The 18,774-nt window shown below is 40.1% G+C and overlaps 1 protein-coding gene across 1 annotated transcript in view; it reads right to left on the bottom strand.

Annotated features, from left to right (window-relative positions):
* Positions 1–5,521: 5,521 nt before the first annotated feature.
* TXLNB (taxilin beta) overlaps positions 5,522–18,774 on the bottom strand; it is a 34,853-nt gene continuing 21,600 nt past the window's right edge. Inside the window, exons 6-9 of the mRNA XM_060029876.2 lie at positions 17,890–17,964; positions 10,632–10,724; positions 8,405–8,500; positions 5,522–7,167 (exon numbers count right to left, since the gene is read on the bottom strand). Coding sequence (XP_059885859.1) covers positions 6,037–7,167; positions 8,405–8,500; positions 10,632–10,724; positions 17,890–17,964 — 1,395 coding nt within the window. The 3' untranslated portion in view covers positions 5,522–6,036. The remainder of the gene's footprint in view (positions 7,168–8,404; positions 8,501–10,631; positions 10,725–17,889; positions 17,965–18,774) is intronic.

The following is an 18,774-nucleotide window of genomic DNA, read 5'->3' as shown; positions in this document are numbered from 1 at the left end:
TGATAAGACTCTTAAGGAAACAAGACTTAACATATAATATACACTATATTACAGTAGTCTATGAGGAGTTATACTGGTTTGGGTAGAGCATTAGCTGTATTCTAATAAATCTTGCTTATACTATCACACTGCCAGTCCTCCAATCTGACATATGTTTAACCTTGTGACTTTAGATGTGATGAAAGCGTCCCTGTTGTACTATTTCTATAAATTTCAACTCTGACTTTCTTAGTATATGGGATCCCTGAATATTCCATGGTTGGTTGCATCTGCCTGGTAGTTATTAGAACAATCTCAGGTCACAACAGTTTTTAGCCTTGCCCTACTTAATAGATATGCTATAGCTAGTGATGGTGACCATCATTTCATTAGAGCAACAAAGCCACTAACTGTCTCATTAACTTTAAAGAGATTAGATTTGTTTTAGATCATTGACCTTTATTTAGCCAATGTAATGTTTTATGGTATTATCATATGTTTCCTGTTGCTTCATAAACTGGAGTTGGACTTTTTTTTGTTTTGTTATTTAAGGCATTTGCATTTCTCTAGAGTTGGTTTCTGATATTTATATAATTTTTTGAGCTGTGTTAAGTTTAGACGTCTTACTCTAGCCCATGTCCAGTAGATTTACTTGGAAATTTGTGTATGTGCGGTGGGACGTTTAAGTGCATTGCATGGCATAACTTTTTCAAACAACATATAAGTGTGCTGTGTATCTGTATTTGCACAGCCATGCTTATTCTAAAAATAGTATAATATGCTTCCATGTAAGCATATAAAATTTGAATAACAGTGTGAACGCACAAAGCTGGCAGCTGTTAACAGCTATTACTCTCACTTGAACTACTGCACCTTCCCCCAAAGACAAACTAACACAACGTTAAATGAAAAAGATAGGTAATTTAAAATACACTATGATAAGATTTCCCTGGTGGCGCAGTGGTTAAGAGTCCGCCTGCCAATGCAGGGGACAAGGGTTCAAGCCCTGGTCCGGGAAGATCCCACATGCCACGGAGCAACTCAGCCTGTGTGCCACAACTACTGAGCTGGTGCACCACAATTACTAAAACCCTCGCGCGTAGAGCCTGTGCTCCCCAACAAGAGAAACCACCACGTTGAGAAGCCCACACACTGCAACGAAGAGTGGCCCCCACTCGCTGCAACTAGAGAAATCCTGTACGCAGCAACGAAGACCCAATGCAGCCAAAAATAAATAAATAAATAAAATAAATTTATAATAAAATAAAATACACTATTATATAGTGAATGCTGACAGTGGTTGTTAGGGTGATAGAGTTGGGTAAATCTTCACTTTTCTCTATTTTCTAAATGTTCTATAATTTTATTATTTTAATACTAAAAAGACCACATTTATTATTTTAAAAGAAAGGCAAACAAGAAGAAAGAATAAAACAACAACACTGAGAAACATGTTTGTAAAAATTTCCCCAAGTTGACATTACGGTGTGGAGGTGTGTGAATGTCATTATGGTTCTTGCCCTTTATTATAATCCTGCTTTCACAAAAGGGACCACCAATTGATGTGCCACTTCCTTTATTGCTCTTAATAGTCTTAAAGTTTTATCTTTTTATTTTTTTCTTTTATATAATAGCTCTCTCTCCTTCTTTCTTCCCCTCTCTTAACATATGTCTTCGTGCTTTTCTTGTTATGGTGGTTTTGTGTTATTTGTTATGTCATCCATTGACTGTCAGTGCTGAAATAATCAATCTGACACCTAGGTATCTTTTAATTATGATATGAGGTAATTGAACATTATGATATGCCACTTAAAAAAATTCAAAGTTAAAATATAAAATATAGCCAATATTTTATAATAACTGTAAATGGAAAGTAACCTTTAAAAACTGTATAAAAATTTTAAAAAGTGGATTTAATTAAAAAATTAATTTGGGGTTAAAAAAGAGTAAAAAAAGTTTTTAATATTAAACAGTTCATTCATTCATTCAAAAATATTTGCATATATTGCAAATAAATAAGTTAATTAAATGGGATCAACGTCGGTGTTAATAGAAAGTCTGAGGCTCTAATATCCAGCAGGAAGGACTTGCATTCAGATTTTGCCAAGGTTGATTGTCCTGCTGAAGTGATTTGTCTTGTTTCTTATCTCCAGATAGAGTGAAACAGCTTCTGTGAATAGTTTTTCTGCCATGGATCAATGAATTTGTAGGTTGCTTTTGCTAGTTAAATGTTTCTGTCAAATATCCTTATTCATGAAGAAAATGATTCCTTTTTATACTTTGTCCTTGTCAGGAAAAATGATAGTAGGTATCCTTTGAAAATACAGGTGTAAAGACTCACCTATAGGAACAGAATTAAATCTGTGTCAAATTTTATACATGTGTGTTGTGTGCATATGTGTGTGTACATTCACACACATATGCATCAGTAACTAGCATTTGTGGAAATTCTATCAGGGGATACCACCAAGGAGACGCGACTTCAGGTATTGAGGATACAACTGAACAGTGTTGAGGAAAACCTTTATTGCTATCACTTATGAATGTTTCTATTCTCACGGAATGCTCTCATGGTTGATCTAATGATAACTTTAATTTTCAGGTTCAGAAACGGAAATTAGTTAAGCCTTGTGAAAATTTAACCTATATACTCTACTTGCCTACTTACTTCCTAAATCCTACTTGCCAGTTTATGATGGGAACAAATTTTAGAGACCAGAGTTATCATTTTTATTTCATATCTTCTTTTAGTGAATCCTTTACATTTTAATTACTTTCATTTTTTCTAAATACTGGATTTAACTACTGGTTAGAGCAGGGGCTAAGGAAATTTTCCTGAAATGATCTCTCTCCTCGCTATCTCTTAGTCTTATTGAAAAGCAGCTTCAGTTTTGCAACATACACATAATATTTTCATTATTTAAAAAAAAAAGAGCTATTTTAAAAATGTGTATCTATACCATATGAAAAAAGCAAGGTTTAATCTTTTTTTCTTTCATTCTAGCTAAGCAACCCTCTTCTCCAAGCATGCTAGGAAATGCTGCGTTCCAGAAGCCCCTCCCGGATCAAGATGGGTTGGGGAGAGGGAATAAACAAAAGGCAGAACAGTGGGCCTCTTCCGATCTTGTTAGAGAAAAGTCTTGAAGCAGGTAGAAAAAGGAGAAAATGAGCTGACACCTTCTACACTCCCTCCCTTACTCCTCAGAATATTTCTGTGAGGGCACATGCCAGAGAAGTTTGTGGAAACATGGTCTCACGGGAGACTGGAACTGAAGCGTGATAGGTCTGCAGCAGCGGATGGCCAGGCCAAGGAGCCTGGGTTCTGCTCTCTCATTAGGCCTGGGCTGTCACATTCTCTCTCTCTCCCTTCCTCCTTCCCTCTTTTCTCTCACCGAGCGCACGCGTGCGCACGCACCCACACCAAGATTTTCAAAGTGTTCATTCCATGTACATTCTACTCATAGACCAAAAATTCAACCAAGAGAATATAACCACAATCTTTGTTAGATATTGTTGAAACATAGAAGTAACATAAGTAAAAATAAATATAAGTGAAAAATTTTAAAATAAAACCACTACTGGAGCATTTGGGAAGAGAAGTGCCTTTTTAGTAAATACATAAATTATAGTTATTTAATTTAGAAAATACCAATAACTTCAGTGTTTCTGGAAAGTAGACTTGGCATCTCTAGAAACAGTTATATGACCTTGATAGAGAACAGAAATTCCTTACTCTTTTGGGCCTTGTGAGTTATTGTTATAATTAGTAAGGCCAAAGGACTATAATAAAACATTCTTTGAATATTAAAATAATTCTTCCAAAGCCTATATTAAGCCTTGCAAATTTCAGGCAAGTTATTGTATCTGAAAATCTGCCCAAGATATACACCTTAGTGAGTAACGTGTTGCTATGAAAGCTTTTGGATTGAAAAAAAATGGGCTTTTTAGAATATTTATTAGAATATTTGATTTACTGGATTTCGGCTCCTCTCCTGCCTGTTTCTCTTGCTAAACATTCAGAGTGAGACTTTACTATGATTATCTAATCTTACCCCATTCTTGGAAGTTCAGCCTCTGTAAATAATGGGAAAGGAGACCCTCCTGGATTGCTGTAGTACATATTTGGCTCTAAATTAAATGAATGTTTAAATAGCTAAGATTTTCAGTTAATGTTGAATTTGGCTGGATACACTGTGGTTATAAAATTTTAAGCCTTTAAAAATACATGGGTTCTGCTATCTTCCTGATTTTTTTTTCCTGACTAGCATTTTGTTACTACCCTCACTGTCTGCTTCAAACAAATATTATGTAGTTTACAATTCTTATAGCATATGGTTGCTGCCTACAAGCACTTTGTGTGCTTTAGCAGACAGCCACATGCAACACTGAAAAATGATTTCTTGGATGAGTAGTAGAGAATCTTGCTTTAAACCATTTTTCTACTTGAGTTCAACTTTTAAGGTAGGGTTGGGTTAGATCTGTTTTTTCCCTCACTCCCTCTCTTCCCTCCTATTTCTTTGTTGCAGTCTCTCTTTACTCTAGATAGAGTAATTCGTGCTGTCAGTATCATTAGCGGTTCTTGTCACGCAGTAATAATGGTATACTCATGTAGACAACCCCAGGTGTTTCTAGCTTTTGCATCTCCTAAATCCTCACCTATTTTTCAAGTCATTTTGAGTAGGGACCCACTTGTCCTTTGCTTTGAACTTCTGGCTGTACAGAACTCATCAAAGCAGAAAATGTGTTGGCTTGCAAGCCTCATCACTCATATTTAAACCCTGTGTGGATTTGTTTTGGAAAAATAATAGCTTTTACTAAGCCATAATTGAGATGAGGGCTGAATGTAATTTCCTGCTGCCAAGGAGAGGGTTGGAAAGAAGGAGCAGAAGCTTTGAGAATATAGATTAGGGCAGTGACAGCAGGAGGTGGTGGGGAAACCCTCTGGAGAGAGTGGTAGACAGCAGGGAGGCAACTGAAGAGTTGGCAGGGCCAGGTGAATATGCTCTCTCCAGACCTCTAGCTCAAAAGCCGGGGTACCAGAGCACAGACTCTCAGCCTGAGGGCCCTCAATCCCTCTATTCCCACCTCCCTTTCCCACTTCCAACCCTTTCCTTGCAGGAAGGCGTGAGTGGGCTGCTTCACCACATGAGGGTGTTGCAAGGCAAGGGGCCGAGTTGTGTAGGATAAGCAGCTGCAAGAGGTGAGCAGTCTACTGCTGTGATTGTTCCCCCATTTTTTAGGGCCTCTTTTGGCCATCTTTGTGTCTATGTGCTCTGTATAGCCTTGCGATCTAACCCAATCCTGTTCTGTCATTTAATCCATTGGTTGAATTTATTGACCTACCATTGGGTTACTTATTTTTACCCAACATTATGTAGCCTAATATTTGTGTTCTGAACCTATTTCTAATTCACAGAGCTTTAGTCTACTGTAGTCCCAGGTGCAAAAGTAAGAGATAATTTTTTTGATAAGCATCTAAATATTCTGCATGACAGAAAGCCAAAAAGAGATGATAGAATATATGTGTAATATATATTTGCATACATGTGTATAAAATATACACGTGTATATAAGTGCATAAGCACATATATGTATATATTCATACATACACACACACAATGTATATAATGTTTAAATGGAACCTGGTCATCCATTACTTACTATGGCACTTATTAAACTCTATGGAAATAAATAAAGCATCACATTTTCAGTATTTATATATTGTGATGGGAGTCTTTAAACACCAAATCTTACTGTTGATTAAGAAATTGAATTAAGTACCATCTTAATGGCAAATTAATATAAATTTGCTACTCGTATGTTTTGTTGCCATTTGAGAAAATTATCCTATCAGTGTTAAATAGAAAAGCTCCAAATCAGTTATAAGTTGAGAACAAATAGCAAAGGCTGAAGGTACTCCGCATAACATATTAAAATGTCTTGATTCTAAATAAGTCTCTTCCATTAGACGTCCCCAGCCCTTAACGCCTCTTTCAGGAGACAATCTGTTAGGACGATGGAAAGTCGGGAAGAACAGCCTCAGAAGGCAGAGGAGGCTTAGTCGACTCCTTCCAGATTGGTGTCGGCCACTTTGGGCAGCGGGGGCCCAGCTGAGGCCCCTCCTGGCAGCCCCTCTGCTGCTGCTGCTGCTGCTGGGGGCTGCCTCCTGGGCTCACATCTAGACTCCCCAGCTGGCACGTGCTCTCCCGCTGCGGGCGGGGGGGCACGAGCGTCTGCCTCCATCACCCATCGAACAGCCTCTGCCGGAGGCTCCGGGGCCTGGCCGGAAGCTGCTGCCTCTGGCTTCCGGGTCTGCCCGTTGGCTTCCATCACCGGTAGAAATGCTTCTGCTGGAGGCTCCGGGTCCTGGCCGGAAGCTGCTGCCTCTGGCTTCCGGGTCTGCCCGTTGGCTTCCATCACCGGTAGAAATGCTTCTGCTGGAGGCTCCGGGGCCTGGCCGGAAAATGCTGCCTCTGGGTTCCGGGACTGCCCGTTGGCCTCCACCTCCCGTAGAAATGCTTCTGCCGGAGGCTCCGGGGCGTGGCTGGAAAATGCTGCCTCTGGCTTCCGGGTCTGCTCGTTGGCCTCCATCTCCCGTAGAAACGCTTCTGCCGGAGGCTCCGGCGCCTGGCTGGAAAATGCTGCCTCTGGCTTCCGGGGCTGCGGATCAGCCTGTGGTGCAGCCGGGGGGCCATTGCCTTGGGCCTGTGCTCCTGACCCGGATCTGAGGGGAGGTTCTGCCTCGTTGCCTCCCTCCGCCTCAGCCTGAGGACTTGGGGGTTGCAGGGGACTCCCTGAATGGCATGCTGGGCTCAGAGGGGATTGTTCCAGCCCCTTGAGGGCCGTGCCGCTGCCCCCTTGAGGACTGCTGACTTCTGTTTGGATTTCTTTGGACGCATCGAGGGTTGACTCTGGACGATGAATGACCATGAAGGCCGCGGTCAGATTTTGCACAGCATTGTGAACACTGTTGGCTTCCTCCGCATCTGCCTCTTCACCCACGGAGGTATTTGACTCCGGTTCGTCGTCGTCAGAGGTGAGCTGACCTTGGTCATCCTTTTCAGGCATTTTTGTTTCTCTAATTTTTTTATAGAGTTCGTTTCTCTCCTCTTGTAAAGCTCGACAGAGGTTCTCTAGCCTTCCAATTTTCATCACGAAGCACTCATATTCTTTAGCTCTCAGTGCTTTCTGTGATTTAAACAGACACACACACACTTATAAAACGACATGAAAAGCAAAATTGCCAGGATGCTCTATGGAGAGAAGCAAAACCATTTGTCCAGGAATTTGTCTGTCAGGCTCTGACCACAGGGTGGTGGCTGGACAGATACTCTGTCAGGGACATCACTTCTAGTTTTGTACTGTGTTGGAGACTCTGGTAGAATTTTAAGCCACGTATTCTTTTCTTTAGAAAAGAAAGATAGCAAAGCTTCTCTCTGCTTCAGTCTAGGGCTTTTAAAATCTTATAATGAACTTCCTGCTTCTAAGACTTAGAAGGCATAAGTAGAAGTTTATGACAAAATGATTGAGATGGACTGGGTCTTGGCCATCAGCAATGCCTTATCTGTTCTGTAGATAAACTGCTATATGCTAATCCAGCAACTGTTTGATTTATGTTTATGAATAATAAGCACATTTCTTTGGAATTGGTTGCAATTTGGGATGAATTGTTACAACAGTAATTATATCCAGAGAAACTCACCACACACTCATTCATGATGCTGCTTGAACTGTTCAATTCTCCTTTCCTCTAGAAATGTTGGTGTGTTTGTGCATGAAATCATCTTACTCCTTCAGCCCCACCTTTGTGCTACTCTGTACCTTTTTTTCCCCCACTTCTTTACGTGGAGAGGCCTTCACTTGAAAGCCCTGCCTCTCAGGTTAAGGACCATGTATCTTTGCCTTTATGGTCTCAGAATCTCCAGAGCCTGATGTAATATCAGTATTTAAATGCCTGTTGGAGGAATTAAACAATATATCTCTGTATCTGTCTATAAAATAGCACATACCCTGGGTGCTTGGGCTAGTGTCTTCTCTCAGTTATGTTCAAATCAACTAATTAATTTATTCTGCGCCTGTATTGTGTCAGGCACCAGGGAAATTCAAGGACAGGTAAAACACTCATCCTGCCTTTAAGGAATTCACGGTCCAGCAGGTGTGGTGCTGCTTTGGGGACAGCTTTGGAATCAACAAGTAGGCGTGTGACTTAGGGTCACAACACTCTTTATGAGTCTGGACCTAAGACTAAATTACTAAATTGACGTTTGCTCTAATTATTTTTATTACAATATCATATACCACATCCCAGAAAAATTCAGCTCTTTTTCAAAAGTAATTATTTTGTGGTATTAGACCATAATTATTTTCTGAGTATAAATATATTGACTAGACAAGGGAAGATGAACAAGGGGAAAAACTTCCTCACCTCTTCAATCATGTCCAACAGAGCTTTGTTACAGTTCTCAAACCGAGCTTTCCACGTGGCTGTGTCCTTTTCCAGCTTCTTCATTTTCTTAGTGGTCTACAAAAATGAGTGTTTTAATGTTAATTCTGAAGAGTTAATATATCAAAGAAACTATCAGTTCCCTATGTGACTTCAAGAAAAGTCCTTTCATTACCAGCTGCTGAAGCAAGCAAAAATTCGATGTCAAGAAATGATGACTGAGTGGAGAGAGCCATGATTTATTTTTGAATCATCTAGGTCAGTGGTGAACAAACTTACTTGCACCAGAGCCAATTAAGGAGAAAGGAAAACTACTTAAGGCCTTTCTGTTTTGTCATTGCTTTTTCTTTTTCTTAAAATAAAAATAGCCTTATTGAGTTCCAAGAATAAGCTTGAAATTTAGATTATTTACTGTACTGAATGGAAGATTATTAGTGAGAAGGTCGGCCTGGCTTTTCAGATGTTAAAATGTTGATAATATCTGGGCACATCTGAGAAGTAGCCACACAAAGGCAACTTTCTATGTTCTCAGCCTTCACATTTGTAGAGTGCAGTAGGATTCACAGAATGTGATTACATGCGTTATTGCTTTCATCCTTGAGACAGTCCCCCAAGGAGGATTCTGTTTTCACTTCCACTTTATAAACGGGGAAACTAAGGTTCAGAGAGGTGGAGTAATATTCAGGTGAGTTAGCAGAAGAGTAGGGCTGGAGTTATTTCATTTAATGCAACATGTGCAGAGTGCATGCTAGTTGCCAGGCCGGGCTGGGTGTAGGGCATCCAGAAGTTACTAAAATGAAGCCTGGCTTTTTCAGACCTGAAACTACTCACGTTCCTAGTTATAGGAGCTCCTCCTCCTCTCTGCTTGCCTGAAGGACAAGGCGTGTGTTCAGGTGCAGTTACCCTGGATGAACCACACCTGGGCACTGGCTGCTTCATGCTAACCTGCCTGAGGCGGGTCTGCTTGGAGGCTAGAGGCTGGGCCCAAGCAGTTGGCCCCTGGGCCCTATAGAGAAGCTATGTGAGCCTTGAGTGCTTTTTTATTTTGATCATTTAACTGACTTAAACTTTTAAAAGTCATCAGCACCTTTAGGAATTTGATGAAATCCATGGGACCACACCTAAAGAAATGCAATATGCATATCAAATTTTTTTGCTAATTCTGCTAAGAGTCTATAAATTAACTCCAGATAGAAAACTCCTTTAATATTTATTCCAATCTTAAAACTATGTAATTTTGCAATAAATAACAGCATTTTTACTACTCTAATATTTATTCCAAATTAAAACTAACTCTGTAATTAAAAAAAATTTTTTTAAATGGATGGATCCATCGTGGAGTGAGAAAGCTGTAACTTTTAACAAATGTTGGCCCTTTAAGTTTGCTCATGAATTGTGAAATTTATCATATTAGTTTATGAAAATTTTTTCAAAGAATGCTTTCTACACTTAAAAAGGGTTAATGCCAGTGCCTGTTCAGAAACACAGTTCTGATGCTGATTTTATTTTGGGAAGACACTGAATTAAACAAAATATAAACAGTATGTCCAACAATAATATTAGCACCTTATATCTGTAAAAGACTTTTAAAAAGTTTAAGACCCTTAAAAATACATTAACTTATTTGAACTTCACAATCTTGTCAAGTAGGCAAGGGAAATCGTTTCTTAATTTATAGATAAGGGGGAAGTTAAGTGAATTGTTCACTGCTACTTGATGAGTAAAAACACACCCAGACTTCATCTCCTCATTCAACGCCCTGTCCGTTATATCTTATTACATATATTCTCTTCTGAGAAGGATCCTATGAAATGGTATTTTCTACTCTAACATTCTGCTTTTGCTTATTTGTATGAAAATTAATTTTTTTAATCTTTAAAAGATTAGTTTTTAATTTCAGTATAAACAACATAATATTAAATTTCTAGCTCTTATCTTTTCTTTTTACACCTCTCCATGGCCTAGAAAATGAAAATATTCTTCCTCAGAGTGAAAATGTATCCTAGTGTTTTCAGACTCTTCCTAAGACTAATTCACCAGATACTTACCGATAAAAAAAATACAGTCCAAATCTCATTTGCATGTCTAAATGTTTCATTACTTCATGAAATGCACTGAAATATCTTAGCAAGAGAAAAATGAACCCAAAGGAGTGTTGCGTGTCGAACTAGAAGATGTCAGTATTTTGTGAGGGATAAGCAATACTCACTTTCTCCATTTCCTGTTTGAAGGTGGCAAACACCTCATTGCTTTTTGCCAGTGTGCTCTGAAACTCTTCAAACCTTTCAGAGTAGACAGTAAGCTGTAAACAGGGGAAAGAGTAGATTTGTTTTAGGACTGCTTTCAGAATGCTTCCAGAACAAAACAACATGTCATTGTTTATTGTTTGAGAACAAAAATGATATAAGGTAATTTTTAATACAATGTTAGTGATATGTTCAATTCTTTTTACTACGAGATCAGCCTAGGTCAGTGAGTATGATTGAAGTACTTCTTTAAAGAAAAATGAAATAATAAAATACATCATCACCATTTCATTATAACTTTTACCAGCAAACATTTTTTGAGCATTGAACATAAGCACTGACTCTGTGTACAAAAGCATTTAACCTGTAGTTCCTGTTTTTGAGGGACCTGCACTCCTGACAGGAAGATAATCCCAAAGACAACTTGATTATAGGACAGTGAATACAAAGTACCAAGTCAGTTAAGTACTGATCAGAGAAGGAGGTGAGTGTGGCAGGTGATCATTTGAGCCACAGTTTTGTGGAGAAGGTGAGCCTTGTACCTGGTCTTGAAGGAAGCAAGAATGAAGACAAGTATGGGCCAGACATGGACGAGGGTAGCTGCATTATGCAGGTTGTGCTATCATAAGCAATCGTCATTTCCCTTTTTGACATTGTGGTTTTGTGTATTTATGAATACAGTGTTCTAGCCAACAGCAGTTAGTTGTCCCTTTTCAACAAAATCGGTTTATGATACCAATTTTTTTATAGATGGAAATAATGAGTCTTGAGGGAGAAATGCCTTTTTCTAATTTGCACCAATAAAACATCATAAGGATTAGCCTGGGAGTATGGAGAAGCTTTGTACCTCCACATCCTTAATTCCGAGGCTTGTATTTGGGGTAGGAATAGGGCAGGATAGGGAAGGAGAGTGCATAAATCCTTGATTGTTACTGACAGTGATACAATAATAAAATCTTTTGAAAATAATTTTAGGATAGCACATTTTGAGTGAGTGGAGATTTAATATGGGTGATTCTTGTTTACTAACATGGAAAGTTTCCGTTTTCAAATGAGACTTTGGTACTCTGACTGTCTGGAACAGTCTCAAGTCCTCAGTTGGGCGCCAGCTGGCTGGTGGTACTTGTGAGACTGTCCTTTCAAAAGCAGAGAAGAGTGACTGACCGAAAGCCAGTAGGTTGGAGAGTTCCCAGTCTTGGGGATGGGAGTTAGAGGAAGGGTGTGGGAATCAAACAACCCCTAGAACCAAGAAAATTTGCTTATCTAGGATGGCTCATTCTCACATGATTCAGAATAGCAGGGTTTTATTGCAGTACACAAGAACAACAAAATAACGTAAAACTTTTCATAGGACACAGATTTTCCCAAGTCAGACAACAGTTGACCATCATTTTGAAATCAATCATTAACTCTGTGGATATGTGATAAAACTTGAGGTAACTCTAGTGGCCTAAAATTCTTCTCATGATTCTTTGGCATACAGATTTAAAAAGACTGGGTAACGTGGCAGAAGGGAATTCATGGCCAGGAAGGTACCCTAGGGTTTTACACACATAGTGCATAAGACAATACAGCTAACCCTTGAACAACTCAGGGGGTGAGGGACACTGATCCTCCATGAAGTGCAAAATCTGTGTATAATTTATAGTCAGCCCTCTGTACTCCCGGGTGCTCATATCTGCGGTTCCCCATCTGCAGATTCAACCAACCTTGGATACTGCAGTACTGTAGTATTTACTATTGAAAAAAATCGACGTGTAATTAGATCAGCACAGTTCAAACTCATGTTGTTCAAGTGTCAACTGTACTTGATCATTATATGCAATGCACTCTTGATATAGTCTATTTAATTGTTTCATTTTTTCCCAAAGTACTGGCTGAGATCCACTGAACCTTGATTTCAGGGTGAATGAATAGGTCAAGTCCCTCAATTTGAGTGTAAGCTCCTGTGGGACTGGCTGCCTGTACTGCCCATGGTCTAGTGGTATAGGGTGGGGACAGCTACCCCCAGCTGATCCTCTTCACCTATCACAAAATCCATTCATTTGTATTTTTGGCCAAGCCTCCTGTTAACTTCTTTTCCTTACTTTCTCCTCTTTCTTTTTCCAGCTTTTCAGTAATTCCAGCAGAAGTACAGGGGGTTCGCAGATATGATCTCCTGAGCTGGTCCTCCCAGACCCTCTCCTGCACAACTAGACCCTCTCTCTAGTTGTAGGCTGCAGACAGGAAGGGAAGGAGTGGGCACGTGTGCGGTGCATTTCGCCTGCACAACCTTGACAGGCTCAACGGGGGCAACCACACGCACCCCGGCCAGCTCTCTCCTTATTCTTTGGGCAAAATGTTCTTTTGGTGTATAAATTCGGCAGATTTTGTTTCCCTTCCCCATGTTTTCTTGTGGCATGGAGAAGACAGATATACCAGAGTTCCAAGGAGTAGTGTCTCACTTCATTACCACTTCTGGCTTTTTTCTAGTGACCATCAACTTTTTCTCTCTTTTCATCTTTTAAATTGGGTAAAATACACATAACATAAGATTTGCCATCTTAGCCATTTTAAGTATATAGTTCAATATTGTTAAGTATGTTCACATTGTTGTACACCCCAATTTCCAGAACTTTTCATCATGCAAAACTGAAACTCTACACCTGTTAAACGATAGCTCTCCATTTCTTCCTTTTAGTGACTGTTTTTAATAGTCTGCTTTTCTTCCTATTTGACCTCTTTGTCATACGTGGCAAAACCTGTATGGACTGTACTTTTCTCAAGTAACCAACTCTGTCACTCTTTATTGATACGAACTAAAATGCACACTTCCTGTTTACTTTATGGATATGTGTTTGGTCATATTTTCCCTCTTACTATTATGCTGACATGATGCATGTTTTTTTTGTTTCGTTTTGTTTTTGGTTTTTTTTTTTGCGGTATGCGGGCCTCTCACTGTTGTGGCCTCTCCCGTTGCGGAGCACAGGCTCTGGACGTGCAGGCTCAGCGGCCATGGCTCACGGGCCCAGCCGCTCCGCGGCACGTGGGATCTTCCCGGACCTGGGCACGAACCCGCGTCCCCTGCATCGGCAGGCGGACTCTCAACCACTGTGCCACCAGGGAAGCCCATGATGCATGTTTGATGTGTCATTTTCACTTTGGTATTTCAGGGAAGCGTGGAAGGGACATCCAGAGGTCTTCCTCAGTATTTTTACCAGAGGCAGAAATATACACAAACTATTCTAGGGTTAGTAACAACAACAGTTGCCCTGACATTTCACTTTTAAATGGGCGGAGCGGCACACACATTCTTTTACCTGAGCACAAATTTTAATTACAAACATTCATAGCATATATGAAACAGAAACGTGTCCAGGAATTGTCTTAGCCAACTTGGGAGATTTGGTTTGGGAACTAGTCCAATTATAATAGTAATTGCAGAGGAATCTCCTTTCATCTTATATAGATAAGGTGAGGCCTTCTGAGATTAAAGACTATGAATACCCATCTTTAACAGTTGACTCACTGATCTTCCCCCTGGGGTAGTATTTTGTGTCCGTGCTGCTGTGTTTTGTGGGTATTGCTGACTTCCCACATCTACCACCATCTTCATTCTTATCGATCCAATGAACACTCTATTTGTAGCCACAATTGTATCCCATTGATCATCTCTGACATTTACTCTATTGCCTTGGTTTGTATAATTGAAAGCTAAACATCTCTTCCCTAAGTGAGAATCATGCCCCAGATTGGCAACATGTTGTCTTATGACTGAAAAGTGACTTCCGCCTAGGAAAACACAATCTATCCTTGATATTTCCTTTGCTAAGACCATAGAAATGGAGACTAAGGCCTCTCCTTCCTACCATCCGACTCCTTTCTTTCTTTCTTTTTTTTTTTTTTTGGCTGTATGCGGGCCTCTCACTGTTGTGGCCTCTCCCATTGCGGAGCACAGGCTCTGGACGCGCAGGCTCAGCGGCCATGGCTCACGGGCCCAGCCGCTCCGCGGCATGTGGGATCTTCCCAGACCGGGGCACGAACCCGTGTCCCCTGCATCGGCAGGCGGACTCTCAACCACTGCGCCACCAAGGAAGCCCCATCCAACTCCTTTAATTGTCAAACCAAAGGAAGTGTTTGAGTGCCTTGCAAGATCATCTGTGATAGACTTTGTTTTTCAAGGTTTAAACATTTAAAAAATATAATGCTGATATTTTTCAAGAGGAGCTCATTTAAACATTATTACACATAGGGATTTGGGGCCTCTGTATTCTTCGTGATGACTAAGTAATTATTGCAGTTCTGAAAATGCCTTGAAGACAAAAGAGATAGACAAGGGAGGGTCCTTACAGAGAGAGCCACGTGCCATGGAAAGCAAGGTGATGGAGGAGGCAGGGTTATCTAGTTTAGCTGAGTTCTTCAGCTCTGGATATTCTCTACATTCATAAACTAGAGCTGAACGTGGTTTTGAGATCATCTTTTCCAGTGGTTCTTAAACTTTTTTTCAAATAAAGACTTCTTTTGTCTCATATATCATTATGTGGATCTTTACCTATGAAATAATACTAATGTTAGCGCATACACTAATCAGTTGTTAGCATTTTAATTAATATTTATCACTAGATTGTGAGTTTAATTAGGCAGGGATTTTTGATTCTCTTATTAAGTACTATATTTCTAACATCTAGAACCATGCCTAGCACTTAGATGCTCAATAAATATTAGTTGAATTAATTATGCTTACTATGGGGGCAGGCACTAAGTGTTTTTTTTTTTTTTTAATTGTTGAATGTGTCTACTCTTTTGTTTTTTAATTAGTTTATTTTTATTTTTGTCTGTGTTGGGTCTTTGTTGCTATGAGCAGGCTTTCTCTAGTTGTGGTGAGCAGGGGATACTCTGTTGCGATGCACGGGCTTCTCATTGCAGTGGCTTCTCTTGTTGCAGAGCACAGGCTCTAGGCGCGAGCTTCAGTAGTTACAGTACACAGGCTCAGTAGTTGTGGCTCGTGGGCTCTAGAGTGCAGGCTCAGTAGTAGTGGTGCACGGGCTTAGTTGCTCCGTGGCATGTGGGATCTTCCCAGACCAGGGCTCGAACCCGTGTCCCCTGCATTGGCAGGCGGATTCTTAACCACTGTGCTACCAGGGAAGCCCTGAGCTAAGTGTTTTGAGTGCATAACTTGAAAACAAACTGCATATACTACATGTTAATTAACTCATTTTCCTTCTATAAACTTAATCAAACATATGAATAACTGCCATCCATGCTGCTAAGCAAAAGCTGATATAATGTCAGAAACAACTACATTTTAGATAGTAGCTGCTGCCTTATGTGCTATTAGGTTTTGGAAATACTGAAAAGTAATGGGCCTCCCAGAGGTCAGAGGACTCCAGCTTGGGATCATTGATCCGTTACAACATCCTTATTTTACAGACCAGGAAATTTAGGTCCAGGGAGGTTTAGGTGAGCTGCACAGAATCAGACAGCTTCACAGTAGAAGAGCCAGGACTCTGACCCTGGTCCCTGGGTTCGACCCAGTATTGAGGGATGAACGAGGAACACTGGCAAGTCTAGAACCCTGGGTCATACTTTTTCAAACTTGAGTGGGTATAGGTGGGAAATTGGATCACACCTTTATGTTATTTCACAGGTCATTAAAGACCTAGATTCTGATACCAGCCAAATGAGTCACTCTCTAGCCCAGAGTCTAGTGGTATTAATCTATTCTTCATTTAACATAGAGGAATAGAGATTGCTTATAACAGATGGAACAATGAATAGCTTCAAGTACTGCCTGTTGTACCCCTCAAGGCTCTGTGCTGTGAATGGGACAGGGATAGAGCCAGAAGCCCTGACTTGCTTCTCTGGACTCTCCCCCACAACAGCCCCCGCACTGGACAGTGAGGTCACACCTCCTTTCCCCCCTGCCTGCCTCTGGTTAGAAAACTGCCACTGCCTGCCACCCACCCCACACCATGATATGATGTGTTCCGTGACTGCCTAAAGGATCACCTTGAGTTTGTAACTTTAGAGTTTAGTCCTTCGATTCTATTAATAGTGAAAAAAAATTACGGTTTGTATTTCTATGTAATTAATATTTTTAAACTATTTTGATCTACTAGTGGGGGAAACAATTCATCATTGGGTTTTGTACACACATTGGAAAGGTGTGCTTTAGGAAGGTTACATATCAAAATGTTATTTTGTTTTTGTCTGTGTAGTGGTATAATTTGTGATTTTAAGTTTCTTGTTTTTCCTACTTTCCTTTTTAAAAAATGAACACGTAAAAAGAAAAATGAACACGTATTCATTGAACTTGTTCATTCATACAGTGAATTTTTTTCACAATGAACAAATATTCAGCAGTCAGCACATAAACATTTACAAGTGAATTATTCAAATCTTAAATTAATGCTGCCCAGTTTGGAAGGCTTCTGATTTTCTCGCTTTCTGTGAATTTGCTCTGTGAGATTTTACAGTCCCTTTAGCACTTGGGCATTTCTCCCAGCAGGGGAGCTAGAGCCCCTCTGTGGCCCGGCCTGTGGCAGGATGGCTCTCCTGGAAACTAACAGGGAGTGTTTGCCAGCAGGGGCAGAGCCCCAAGGGCACCAGAAAGATGGATAGGTCTGGCTTTCCTCCAGAGCCAGTTGTTGCATGAGGCTTTATTTTTGAGCCTGAAATACGAATTCCCATAGTCTAATCAAAACATACACATAACATCACGAAGCCAAATCAAAATGGTTTCTGATGTCTGCCATCTTTAATCGTGTGACACTGACAAGGCCAACCTCTGATAGCACAAAAACGTGGGTGCTGACTCTATTTTTCTAATTTCCTTTTATTATAAATAATGTCAAACAAGTAAGGACATTTTCAGTATTGACAGTTATAGATGGTGCATCTGGACAGTTACATTTTACCCTTACCTTGACAGGTTAATGGGGGAGGAGAGAGAGGACATATGAACAGGTAGGCAAGGACCTGGCCACCAGCTTATTCTGGTTGTCCCTCATTTGTATTGATATGTCAGCAGACCTTTTGACTGGAAGTTGTTGGTGCAGAGCATTTATTTTTCTTAGGTATAACATTGTACTTTTATTTTTACTTAAAAATAATAAATATGAAGTTATTCTTCATTTCCAACTTCTGTCCCTACTTCCCCTCCCACATGGAAGGCCTCTTGCTGACTACCTTTGGTTCACAGCAAGGAGGGCACACCCATGCATTGTTGTACCCCTACTTCACCTGAGCCTGCAGGACTGTCTCTTGTTCCTTCAGCACTTTGGCCTGAAGTTTCCACTCTGCTGCCTGGTTCAGCAACTGTGAGAAGAGAATGCATGGAAAGACTCATTTAGATTACCGTTTGTTGTAACTTGTGTGTAAACTTAATTACTTGCTAAGTAATCCTCTTAAGTAATTTTGGGGGAACTTTGCAAAGAATCTAAGAAAGCTAAGAAAACAACTAGTTTAAAAAGTTTGATTCTCAACTAAAAATTAGTGATTCCAATGGAAAAAAAAAAAAAGAGGAAAAAAGTCTCCAACTCAAGCATGAATCACACAAAATTCAACCTCCCACCAAATTCTGGACCCGTCTGTAGAAATTCTGGCCAACTATCATTCAGCCTCTGCTTGAACATTTCCATAATATTCCCACCTGGGGCATTGTTGTGAGCAACTGTTCCTTTATATTAAACCCAACTGTTCCTTTATATTAGACCACTGTTCTCCACCATAGTATGCATTGGAATCTCCTCAGGGGCATGTTAAACTGCAAATCCTTCTCAGAGAAAATAAGTTAGGAAGTATTAGGGTGTGATTAGAATCTGTACTTAAAGCAAATACCCAAGATGGTTTGGATATTGGTGGTCCATGGATTATACTTTGAGAAACACCAGGTTAGAAATTTGACCTATTACTCCAAATCCTATATAAGGTTTACAAAAGAAGCCTCACCTCTCTTCTATAAGGCAGCCCTTCAAATACAACCAAGGCCCTCATGTCAAGTACGATCAGAACTGGAACTCATGGGTTAAATTGAAAAAGTTGTTTTAGGCGTAAAAATGACACATACATATGTAAGACATGTTATTTTAACTTAAGATGTATGTTCATTTATTTATCAATTTTGAT

This window comes from Delphinus delphis, chromosome 14, assembly GCF_949987515.2.
Source record: "Delphinus delphis chromosome 14, mDelDel1.2, whole genome shotgun sequence".
NCBI classification, from domain to species: Eukaryota; Metazoa; Chordata; class Mammalia; order Artiodactyla; family Delphinidae; genus Delphinus; species Delphinus delphis.
Note: the sequence above shows the minus strand (reverse complement) of the source record. Positions and strands in the feature narration are given on the sequence as shown.